Source organism: Clinocottus analis, unplaced genomic scaffold (assembly GCF_023055335.1).
Source record: "Clinocottus analis isolate CAN_PGR_092001 unplaced genomic scaffold, fCliAna1.0.p SCAF_14, whole genome shotgun sequence".
In the NCBI taxonomy this organism is placed as follows: Eukaryota; Metazoa; Chordata; class Actinopteri; order Perciformes; family Cottidae; genus Clinocottus; species Clinocottus analis.
Window position 1 is genome coordinate 7,619,242 of NW_027175865.1, and position 12,254 is coordinate 7,631,495.

General features: G+C 38.4%; 1 protein-coding gene across 1 annotated transcript; it reads right to left on the minus strand.

Annotated features, from left to right (window-relative positions):
• Positions 1 to 638: 638 nt before the first annotated feature.
• ptpn2b (protein tyrosine phosphatase non-receptor type 2b) lies at positions 639 to 11,595 on the minus strand. The gene is made up of 10 exons (XM_068575227.1): positions 11,391 to 11,595; positions 10,826 to 10,916; positions 10,597 to 10,697; positions 8,545 to 8,643; positions 6,960 to 7,097; positions 6,136 to 6,345; positions 5,647 to 5,808; positions 4,141 to 4,355; positions 3,912 to 4,007; positions 639 to 1,539 (listed from the first exon to the last, which is right to left on the minus strand). Exons 1-10 carry the CDS (start codon positions 11,445 to 11,447, stop codon positions 1,518 to 1,520), a joined length of 1,191 nt encoding a protein of 396 aa, XP_068431328.1. The 5' UTR covers positions 11,448 to 11,595; the 3' UTR covers positions 639 to 1,517.
• Positions 11,596 to 12,254: the final 659 nt, after the last annotated feature.

Sequence of the window (12,254 nt, forward strand, 5' to 3'; positions counted from 1 at the left end):
TTGCTAAGCTAACATTAACGTTATAACCAAACATTCTTGGCTTAGCTTAGCATGAACAAAATCTACTTTCATTTTCAGCTCATTGTCCATGTTGTATCTCTATTGGTAAATCCTTTAAAATAAAATAATTTGTCAAAATAAGTTGCTGTTTTTATGGATGGTGTCCTGAGCTGTGTCTCAGCTAACATGGCAGCAATTTATACAACTCAACTTTTAAACCTTGTATGGATTGTTTCCAGTCAGTATGATCAATTAAGCTAAAAATATATCCTCTCATTGACATTTTAGTGTCAATATGTTTAGTATTATCTTAACTTGTGAGCCACATGAGAAATGCTCCTGAACTCAGATAACTGTGTAAATGGCTAATGGTCTGGACAATTGTAAATTGTGTTCGTACCAGAAAAGTACAGGTAAATGCAGCAAGTTCTCCTAAATCACTGAAGAACCATTCTGTAGGTACTAGTTGTTCTTACATGAGGACCAATCTTGTCAAAATATAAAATTATTGCATACATTTACATCCTTTGTGTGTAATAAGTGCTGCTTATGACACAATAATTAACAGATGTGTGGTGCCCAGAAACCAGAAAAGAGCAAAGACAGGTTGTTAAGTAAACTAGATAATACCAGTTTTATTTGTAGATTACACTCTAAAAGATAAAAGGAAAAATTAAGACAATTTCAGTTCAAAAAGAGAACAAGTCATCAAATCAGGTTTTCTTCTGTATTCAAATCTGTAACATCGTCGTTTGTCTTTTCGTTTAGTATTTTCACAAGCAAAAATATGTCTTTTTACACATCTTTTTTAAAAAGAACACTATGTACATCATGGAAACATTACATGCCACTGAATTTATCATCTGGGAGGAGGCAGTGCTTTTCATTTAACCAACCCCCATCACTGCTGAAAAACTTCAAGTAATCTCTTATAAAAAATAGAACATTTATTTTTGCCTCTGGAAAAAAAAAAAGGTTGTCTAAAAATACACGTATGAACAGCATTACAAATTGTCAATACTTTTAGCCCCTAGTATCAGTTGGAATTTTATAAATGCAAAGACCCATGATAGAATGTAAAAGCTGCAAATAATATTAAAACAAAATCTGTTCTTCTAACTCCAGAAGCAGCGCAGGCTGTGGGTGAGGTGTAATTGGGGGAGAAAAGCGCTGGTGTGTTTTTCTTTTCAAATGTGCCGCCTTCAAAGAATGTCAAAGTGTCTGCTGTAAACAGTTTAGAGAAAATGAGGAGACAGGAAAGCTGTGAGGGACTGAGGAGTGACATGCGGCTAACGGGACCAAGAAGAGGACGATGTGCGGTGGCTGGATAATGTTTCAGGTCTGAGAGCTAAAAAACAAACAAAACAGGCAATAGTGAGGAGAACTGGCCGTTGCGGTGGAGGTGAGGAAGAGTGGTTTGGAGTCGAGGAAGAAGGACACAAAGTTTGGGAGAGAGCTGGAGATCCCTGCCGACGTCGGCTTTGCTGCCAGAGCTGTAGGTGCACGGCCGCAGGTGGTTAGCTGTCACTGGTTTTCGCCCTGTGACAAGACACAAAGTATTTAAAGAGGTTGAACGCGAGACACAATTTCCAGAGAAGTGTCAGTGAAGCTCAAAAGTGATCAAAGGAAGTCACGCCACACACTCAAGTTAGCGTTTTAGCTCGGCGAAGGCTACAAGATCAAACTCAACAAGAGAGAAAATCTAACTGTTTTGCTCAGCGGCCCCAGGCGCTGTGGCTCGATGCCTTGGATCACTTTGACCATCCCAACATTAGATTCATTATCAATGCAGTGAAAGCAGCAATAATGTTTAGTAAGCAACGTGTCACAAGGTGTTCTGATGCTCTTAGCTGCAACATTTTCCAGAAAGTTTCCATTTAGTTATTGCAGAGCGTTAAAACAGATGATTTGATTCTTTGTGAGTAAGACTCGTCCCAAAGTGACGTAGGAGGGTTTTAAAGATAAGTTGATCACTTTCAAGGATGAAACCTGATTTGCCAGATGGCTGGAAGAAGAACAAAAACATCTTTTCCATCAATAAATTCCTTTGCTCTTCTTTCAACAAAAAAAGCCCTCAAAAAATACTCAACAGTTCTGATATAACTGATGCTCTTGCAGCAACAAAGCAAAATATACCGGTTTTGTTTCATGCAACTATTTTGGGGTTTGGATAATACAAAACACTAGACACCATTAGCTTTACGAAATTGTAACAGTGTTTTATTTATTTGACATTCCTTGGACCAAATTGATAAATTGAAAGATAAATCAATAACGAAAATAATAATTAGTTGCAACCTTTATCTACTTTGTAAAAAGGTCTTTCTAGAGCTCACCATAAATCTCCTGATGAATTTCAAACCTCCTAACTTTCATTTAAACTTTAACGAGGCCAAAACTCAACTGATGCAGTTCAACACCAACAAACCAATTAGCAAAACTGACATGCTATGTTGAAAGAAGAAACGTAAAAACCTTATAATACAACTCTGGAAGTTAGGAGCAGTAGGAAAACCACAGCAACATGCAACAGACTTACAAGCTTGAGCCCCGCCACACGTGGTGTGATGGACCAACGACCAGGACGTACTCTTCCTTGCTTTATAACTTCATTACTTCCTTTGTTTGATTGTCAAGAGACAATCGATGACTCTACATTCTCTGTCCTACAAACCATACTTTTGTTATGCAATAGCAGCACTTTTATGTGCAAAGCAACAGTTTCGTGAGGCAAAAACGTTCGTGGTTGCCATATTTTACTAATGCACTCAATAACATTTGACAGGATTGAAAAGACGGATAAAAAAAAAAAGATGCCACCAAATTTGAATCTTGATGCACAGCATAAACTTAGCAGCTTGCATTGTTCCAACTCAACGTGACATTTCAGAGCTTCAACACATTAACCACAAATGTACACATACACACACTACACACACCATGCTAAAGTGCAGCCAAAACACACTCCAAACCGCAGGAGCCAAGCAAATCATAAAAAGAAGAGCAAAACCTCAACAGAAACAAAAACACAGCAGACGCCAAGTACACTCACACCTCCGTGAACAAGACTGGGCGTTCTTTTTAAAAGCTGTGGGTAAACCTTGTCTTGTAAATGTGCTCTTCGTGGTTGTTGCTATCACAGAGGGTGTAAAGATATGCTGCCCCCCCACTGGACAGCACAGCTCTTGTCATGTGCAGCAAATGCAGCCCAAACTGTCCGAGAAGAAGAGTAAGACCTCGTCAGAAATGGTGCAGTTTGGGCCGAATTACTGGAACAACACTGACATGTCACACAATAAAGAAGGGCTTCTGCGCAATGACTTTGTGAGTCATCAGAAATAAGAGCTTCATTAGGGGAAATGCGTCATGAAAACGTAAAGTAGATATCTACACAGGTGGCTTCACACTGAATGACTGAGAATGTTGAAGAGGGGGGAATACAATTAGAAAGCCTCAGCTCTGGAGGAAGTCCAACTTATGCCAATAGAAGGACGAGTCATGGACTGGCAAAGTCTATCTAGATTTCCTCTAAGGGATTAAAAGAAATTAGGCTGAAAACTGACTCATATCTTCTTCTTTGGCATCTTTTTACATTACAAGAGTTGTCGAGTAGAGTTGCTGCTTTTCTTTTCTGTCGAAAGGGAACTTAAAAACTAGGAAGCATGCAAAATGATGTCACGCTGCAGATTTACTAAATCTCCTGTTATGGACCAACATTATATAGAGATTGTATCAATAGTAGCTCTCTTTCTTCACAATTATGGAGGATTAGACATGTTTTTTTTCCAGTCTGGGTTGGTTAATACAAAACTGACATAGTGATGGTGTTGGACAAATCTGTGTGGAAGGTAACAACAACTTCATGCTTTGTGTGTGAAAAACATGTGGTTTAATCCAAAAGATATAATCACCTTTTTCTCTTCTTCTCCGAGTCATTTGTCCTGGGCTTGCTTTGGGGTGTCTTTGCTGTGCCGGATTTGGAGATGCTGTCTTCTCTGCGTCGTTTGCTTTGTTTAAAAAAAAAAAAGAAAAAAGAAGTGGGTAAACAGCTTTCTGTCTAGTAAAAAAGAAAATCACCAGTGGTCTATTCAGAACATTTATCGGCTGATTACGGCCACAGGCCAGACTTAGTGTACTGACTGTGTCGTGCCGCCATCCTGCTCCTGTTCCTTGCAAGGAGACTGTGCTGGTACTTTGCTATCCTGTCGGTAGTCTTCTTCCTCCTCCTCCTCCAGCTGACCTCCTCGTTGGCTGCCGTTGTGTCGCTCTGTTGGACACCGGGCTGGGGGCTGAGTTGAGGGGGGAGACTCTGCTGCCGGCTCCTGATCTTCTCTGGACAATTCCCGCCACCGGTTCTACACATGGAGAAGAAAAGGGAATACAGAGTGAAGTGGAAGCTATACTGAAACAATAAATATATACAAAATTATTTTTAGAAGGATTTAGTAAAGACTTAAAAATGTTGGCGAAGCGTGCCATTACCATACCATTTTTAGTCCAAAATTTCCTTTGTCCAACAAAAATGTTGGCTCCGAATGAGAACTATTAGCTTAATCATGCGACATTAAGATGTCCAGAACACATACGCTTGATGCACAGACATCCCAACTGTGTCAAGCATTCATGACATTGGCTTAAACTAAATACTACAGTTTGACTGTGGACCACAAAAATCTGAGCATTTCACCATTAAGTCCAAACTATCTGCTTCCAACACAGTGTTTTGGTCTGTCAATTTTATATTTCTGTTGGTATGAAAAGAAATCATGAAATAGTAAAAGTTCTTCCTCAGAAATATTTTCTTATTTCAATTCCTGAGGCTCAGCCTCTGCTGTTTCCCATTTCATATGTGTCTTCTTGTTTGTTGTACTATAGTTTGTTAATCGTAAAATTCTTCACAGAAGTAAATAAGCTAAGATAAACCACTCTGCTATGAGAGCAACAGTAACGAAAGGCAGAGAAAAAGAAAAACTGGAACAGGATGTAAACAGATAAGGAACTAGATAAAGGAAATTACTGCTCTTTATTTAGATGAATGGGTGAAATAGAATCAAGGGAAGTTAAATTAGAAAAAAAACACATTCACATTTCAATGTTTTTTTCCAGTGTGGGCTTAAAATAAACCGGAATGTCAATTTAATGTCAGTCATGCCAGTCACCTCTCTGCGCATCTATTTGTGTTACTCCGTTTCCCTCTCGCACTTGTGAGCAGTCACAAAGGGCTTCTAAATGAGGATGTAGGCGATACGTTTCCATTCAATAAAACATCTTTATTTTATTTGTTCTCTGTGATTCAATGAAGCCATTTGATCCTTAAGATGTGTATGAAGGCCTGGCCAGAGGAGTTTTGTGATACTTTAGGATAATTAATAAACCTCAATCCCCAGACCTCAATCTGCCATTCTTTGTGTTTTCTTTGTGTGTCAAACACCCAATTGAACAGAGGCCTGGAGAAACTCACAAACTAACATAGTATAGTCTGTGTTTTTCCTTATCATATAAATATTTATACATACATACACACCTCTGGCTTTGCGATCAAACAAGGGATACTATGGAGAGGAAAAAGTACTTTTTGTACCGAGTGATAGACTTTACACAATGTAATTGCACCCCGCACATTAAAAATGTGCAGGGTGCAGGTACCTGTACAGAGGAGTCTCCCGTGATGTGTTTGGATCCTTCGAGGACCGCCATGAAGGAGAAGCGCAGCTGGTCAGGGGTCTGAATCAGGCCCATGCGGTACTTCCTCATGTCCAACAGGAGGTTTTTGATGTCCACTGATGAAGGGTCTTTCCTCTTCTCCATCTGAACAGGATAGAATTGTAAAGAAGCTCAGCTGACCAGGATGACCCCCGGTTCTTTCGATATCTAGTGACTTTTAAATTTGTTGGTCGTCTTTTGAAGAATTTTTGGTTAAAGAGGCTGAATGTGATTTTGGTGACATACACTGTACATATGCAAAGATGCTGATTGATTTTCTCTGTAGATAAGCGCTGAAGTCATATATATTTATTTACATGCTTATAGATCCAAGCAAACATGCATAAACACACAGATTTGAAAGGCAAATCAAGTCAATTTAGAAAAGAACAAGTCAGAATATGGAAAGACTGATTCAAACAAAAGACTTACCAGGACCACACACGTGTCAACCAATGAAAATGTCCCTGAACGTCCAATTCCAGCGCTACAGTGCACCACAACGGGCCCGTGGTCCACCCCCAATGCTCCCGACTCACGCACTTTGAAAAGGAAGTTAAGGAAGGATGCCGGGGACTCTGGGACACCAAAGTCTGGCCACGTGGTGTAGTGAAAGTGGTAGATCTCTCTCTTTTCCCCCGTCTGTGGGAGCAGACAGAGATCTCATTAGCAGGTACAAAACTTTAGTTATTTGCAGGCTTGTCAGTGCTTTTCTTTATCAGTTCTATTTGAGGTAACCTGAGATTATACCAGTGTTTGAATGCTGAACTAAGCAAACATTTCCAATGGTTTCAGTTTCAATTCATACAAGAAACTAAGGTTCTGAAAACTTGGCACATCAAAACAGCAAATCAAGACACTTTTTTTTCATGCATATTTTTTCTTAAATCTGCCATGGCAGTTAATATTTTGTGATACTTTTAATTTTGTGTTCATTTTCCATATAAAAACACAGGTGAAAGATGGACGCGAGAAATTCTTAACATTAGAGCAGAAACATTATAGTCTCTAGTGTACTGTGATTTTAACACAGTGAAATCAACAGCTAATTTGCATTTTTGTCACACCCACACTGAAAATACTTTGTGTGGTAATACAAAAACTCAGAAAACTTAGTGATGATTTCAGTTCTAAGCAGCCTCAGAAAACACAGCTGCTTGTGCTGCATCTCGGTCTGATACCCATAAACCATTTCAGTTATTCTTTGACACCTTTAAATGGGAATGTCCCTGATAGTAAGTGAAACTCCAGCCTACACTAATATTCTGCAGCTCCAACACTCTGGTGGTGTAGTAAGACTTAGTGTCTTCTGACAGCAGCGTGACCAACAGACGGGTGTCTCTGAAGGCCATCTCCCTCTCCTCAGCTGTGGGCCAGTACTGAGCACACTTTTCCTGTCGCACAAGGAGAAAGCAGAGAAACATGGTAAGAGACACCAAATACGTCAAAACATCTTACAAAGAAACACCTGAGGAAAAGCAGATGCGAGCCAAGTGGCCTCGAGGCAAATCAGCTGACGACTAACAGGAGGATAGTTTGACCTTTTCTATTGAAACGAAAGCTGAATAATACATCAAATAATGCTTAGGATGAACATCCTCTTTGTCTTCTCTCTTCCCCAGATACCTGCACATGTTACACTCACACAAACACTGATATAGATTCGCAACCTCAATATGTTGCATGAACAGCTTTAACAAACCCAACTTATGTTTTATTAAATCGGGTGTCAATCTAATTTAGTCTCCTTTTGTGCTTTCTCACATTGTACTTATAATAATAATAATAATAATAATAATAATAATACAAAATTCAACGAGTCAAGATTCTATGTTTTGCATATATTTTGTTTACACAATAATTATCATATATTACTTTTTAGTATTTTCATTTTGTGATTACAGTCCTGTGACTACAGAACAAACCTGTGGAAGGCCAAAAAAAATAAACAAAGCATTACTACAGTAGTAATGTAAGAAAAAACTAAACAGGAATGAATATTGTACAAAGTATTTGGTTAAATTATAAAATACACATAAAATACTTTATACTTCAAATATTTTTTAATTTTTTCCTCTTTTATAAGTATTTAAAACAGATTTTCTTTAAAAGCCCTTGTATGAACACAATGTATGAAATGTGCCATAAAAATGACAATCAAATCGTGGTCACCTACAGTTAAGATGAGAAGCCCGACTTATTTCCAAAACAATTCCTGATTTCGTAATGCACCCAATGTTATTCAGGGAATTCTGTCAGTGCTGCGGTCAAATACGGTGACAAATTCTTAAGCTATATCTAAATCAAAGTAAATAGAATATAAACAGGACAATTGAGAATAGGTTTAGGATCCATTATGTAGCCTCCCCTCTGCATGCTTGGAGAGCTGGCCTACATAAAGGATCCTTGTGAGATTAAGAATATTTGAGGAATAGGTACTTTTTTTTCTTCCATTTCCAAGAAAACAGTCAGTGAGAGAATCTCATGACCCAGCCTGATCCAATCCAGCTGCTTTACTGAGAAAGAGAGAGAGATCACAGCTGCTAGTGTTAGTGTGCGTGTGTTTAATCGGCACATCACAGGATCAGCGGATTTAAAAGGAGTCGAGAGGTTGGGCTGCATTCCAGTTAGTTCCTCTTGTATGTCTGTGACACACTATCAAAACATTGAATTCCTCTGATCCTGCTGACAGGAGAGTGAAGCTTCACACTAGACCACTTAAACTCAAAATCAAAATTTTCACACTCTATGAATGTTGCTGTGGATAAAGTGGTCTAAGTGTGACGAGTCTTGTTTATTTATTATTTCTTTTATTTATTTGTTTTATAATCGCATACTTACTGAGCCTTTCTCGATGACCCTGTTGAGCATGACGATCGCCTTGGTCTTCTGTTCCCAGATCATGAGCCAAAAGTGGCTACAGGTGTTCCTGAGGGGGCCCTGTGGGACACACGCACGCACACGCACGCACACAGTTACAAGAAAGGAGAAAATGAGTCCAGTACACACTAAAAAAATCATTCTCAAATAAAAATGTGTGTATTCTTTCCAGCTAGACCGGACATGAAAACATTAGGCTATTATTAATGGAATAGCAGCTGACAAGCTATTAGCTATTGCTATTAGCTGACAAGCTGCTAAGCTGACAAGTGTTTATGTAAAAAGGTTAAGACTGTGGAAGGTTACAATGTGGTTGAGTTGAGAAAACTCAACTCTGAAAGGTCTTGAAATGTCCTAAATAATACAGAACAGATAACACACAGAAAGGCAATGCTGAGATACTGAATGCAAGTCGTTGCTTTGTTTTGTTGTCATTTGCATATTCAATTATATTTAACAGGATTAAAAGAAATAGCACACTGTTTGATGGCATGACTTGAACTGTGAACTGTGAAATACCCAAAATCTGATAAGTAATTCATTTCCCACCGTCTCCTATTAGTGCTGTGGTACATTATCAGCAGTCTGGGTGTGCTGCATCTAAAAAACAATTGCATACCCAAACTAAAAAGGGCTATTTGAATAATTTTGGTGTTAAATATCTGTCTATAGGTTACTGGTTAGGAGTAAATGAAGATGACACACAGCAAAAATTAAAAGGTTTTCAGGTCAGAAAAAAAAGCACTTTTAGGATGATTATTTCTTTGAAATGATGCAGCTTTAATGTCTAACTCTACTAAAATCGTAGCACAATATGTGAAGCTTCTCTCAGCAAAGATTGACTTTGATGAAGTGAATAGAACAAAGTTAGAGGGTTTAGTACAGAGAACATTTAAGAGAGGCGCACACCTGTGACATTTGAATTTTCTCACGTACCAAACAATATATTTCACTTGTATATTACTGATGGTGTTTAGTACATTCAAATACAGTAGTTTTTTTTTTCATAAAAACTATGATTTACAGTTTTATATAATAACTGTTTAGTCTGCCACCTACGAGGGTGGGGATGGGTTAAGCAAACTTTGTGTCTTTTAATTAATTAAACAGTATTCAGTGTATGGCGAGCAATATCATTTGGTGAATCAAAATCATTTTCATCAGCCCAGTCTCAGTTTTCTGTGATCACGTTGGTAAGAAAAAAACACAACTTGAAAAAAGTGGTTATTTGTCTTTTCATTTCCTGAAGACATTAGCATATTCCAAGTTGTGTGGGATGAAGACGCCCCTGTGTTAGGTTTCTGTTTAGTATGTTAAAGATCATATCTATGGCCCGATAAATAAGCATTGTTTGTTTTGATAAGTGCACTAGAACATTGTCTGTAGGCAAGTGTGTTAGGAGGACATACATTTACTGACTTATCGCAGCATTTAAAAAGTAAACTATCACTCAATTGTGTATCACTTCACTTGAATGTTTTACAGATTATGCAGAAAAGGATACATCGTAGGTGATATTAAACATGGTGATATTATAATTTCCCCATTTCATTCTCCATTTTCTCAAAGGTTGCAATTTTATAACAATTCAGTCTGGAGAACAAAAACTGGACTTCTCAGCCAACCTACACTTATTGGCTTTTGTGGCATTATATCTGCCAAAAGTTATTTGAGAACACTAAAAAGCCTCACAGATGTCCAACTGAACAGTTTACAATAAAGTAATGGTAATAATGTACTATAGAATGGTGTGACACCAACACATTATATGACAGTACTTAAATCATAAGTATATATTCATGTAGCTTTTGTTCAGTTTAGTAGAGACCTTTTACAAAGCCTGAATGATTTGTCAATTAATTAATTGGGCAGTTAACAGAGGAGTCATCTGTATCTTGGGACTGTTTGGTTGGGCAAAACAAGCATTTGGAAGACGTCACTTCAGTGTTATGGATATATTAACAGATGTGCATGCCGGATTGATTTTCGTGGAATAAAGAGCCTTGGACTTGCCTGAGTCAATATGTAACTTCTCTGAGCTTCCTCCATGACGACCAGACTTGCATTGATGTAGTCATTGTCTGTGCTCTCCAGCTTCACTCGGCTGTGATCAACTGAAAGTAGCATGAGAGAAAATGTATGTATTATTTATTATTAGAAGATTAGCTGTAAATTGACAGAATCTTTAAAGGGTTAGCGAAACACACTGAACCGTTTAGACTTTCCACAAACGTTTACCTACATGGACTGACGTCTCTGTATCTGTTTCGGTTACGATTCTCTGGATACTTTGCCACTTTGTAGGAACACTCGTGGGACTGACTCCTTATTTCCTGAAGAACAGTAAGATTGTTTAGAAACAAGAGATCGCCGGTTACAGTTTATGGCACAGTCACAGGGATTTAACAGGGATTTAACCCTACAAGTATTTAACATGAGCAGGACACCAGTAACAACCTCGCTTAAATCTATGTGTCCAATAGTCACAATAATACCCTATTAATAGAGTCAAGTATAACTCCATTCTGTGACGCTAGCTAATCACAGAGAGCGACAACCACATGCACCTTTAAAAACACACACTAAACACACACACACATTGTCTAACACGCTGACATTCACGTTTTCGTCATTAGTTCTTACACTGTCGAAAGACACGCAGGGGAAACAAACTTATAAGTAGAATACGAGGAAAATTGTCGATGAATTAGCGGGTAGATGTCGGATAAATTATGAGCTAGCCGACCTGTTAGCTTGTTGAGCTACTACCTGTGTTAGCTTGAAGCTAGCTATGCTAACAGACTTACGAGGTAGAGTTTTTGCCACCGGCCCTCTGAATCTATGTCTTCAAACTCCTGGTCCATTTTCAACGCCAGTCTGTTGTAATCAAGGTACGTCTGCTTAGCTGTCCAGCTATCTACTTCATTACTTTGTACAGGCTGGAGACGCGTTTTGTCAAAGGATTATAACTTCCCTACGCTCACGAGCTGTCGCTAATGTTTGTCCGTTATCTCTCTGGTGCAGTTGACATCTGAAGGAGCGACGTGTGCGCATGCGCCAAAAGAGGTCCTTCGATGGCTGTCAAAAACAAACGCGACAAAGATGTTCAGTGAACGCGAGATGTCCAAAACGCATCACTAACAATCTGAAGCGCCCCTGTGTAATAATACGTTAATATCGTTTCATCAAATACACCTTTTTGGGGGATAAAGTTATATACAATTAAATCATTAAAATCTTTTATTTCAAAGTTTTCAAAGTAAATCTCTGAGGGGAAATTGAACACATTATGGGCGGCTTTACCAGAGTATTCCGTGAGAACAAATTACACAAAGATATAAAAACAAAAGTTGAACAGAATGTTCTCTTTTAAACTACTGACAAATATTAGGAAGTCCTGAGGAAATCAGACATATAAAACATACAATTATCATAACTAAAGGCTGAACTTTTACTTTATCATGTGTCTTTTCTAAATGAATATGTGCAGAAAAGGCCCGCGAGGAATCTGCGGGGGAGCAATGTGACATTACAAAAATCTGAGTGACAAAAACAAGTGTTTGCGTGTGTACGCGTGCGTGTGCGCGCGTGTGTGTGAATATAACAACCCGAACGAGATGACAGACTCTTAATTAATGATGGAAGTATAATAAAACTAGTCTTTATTGGCC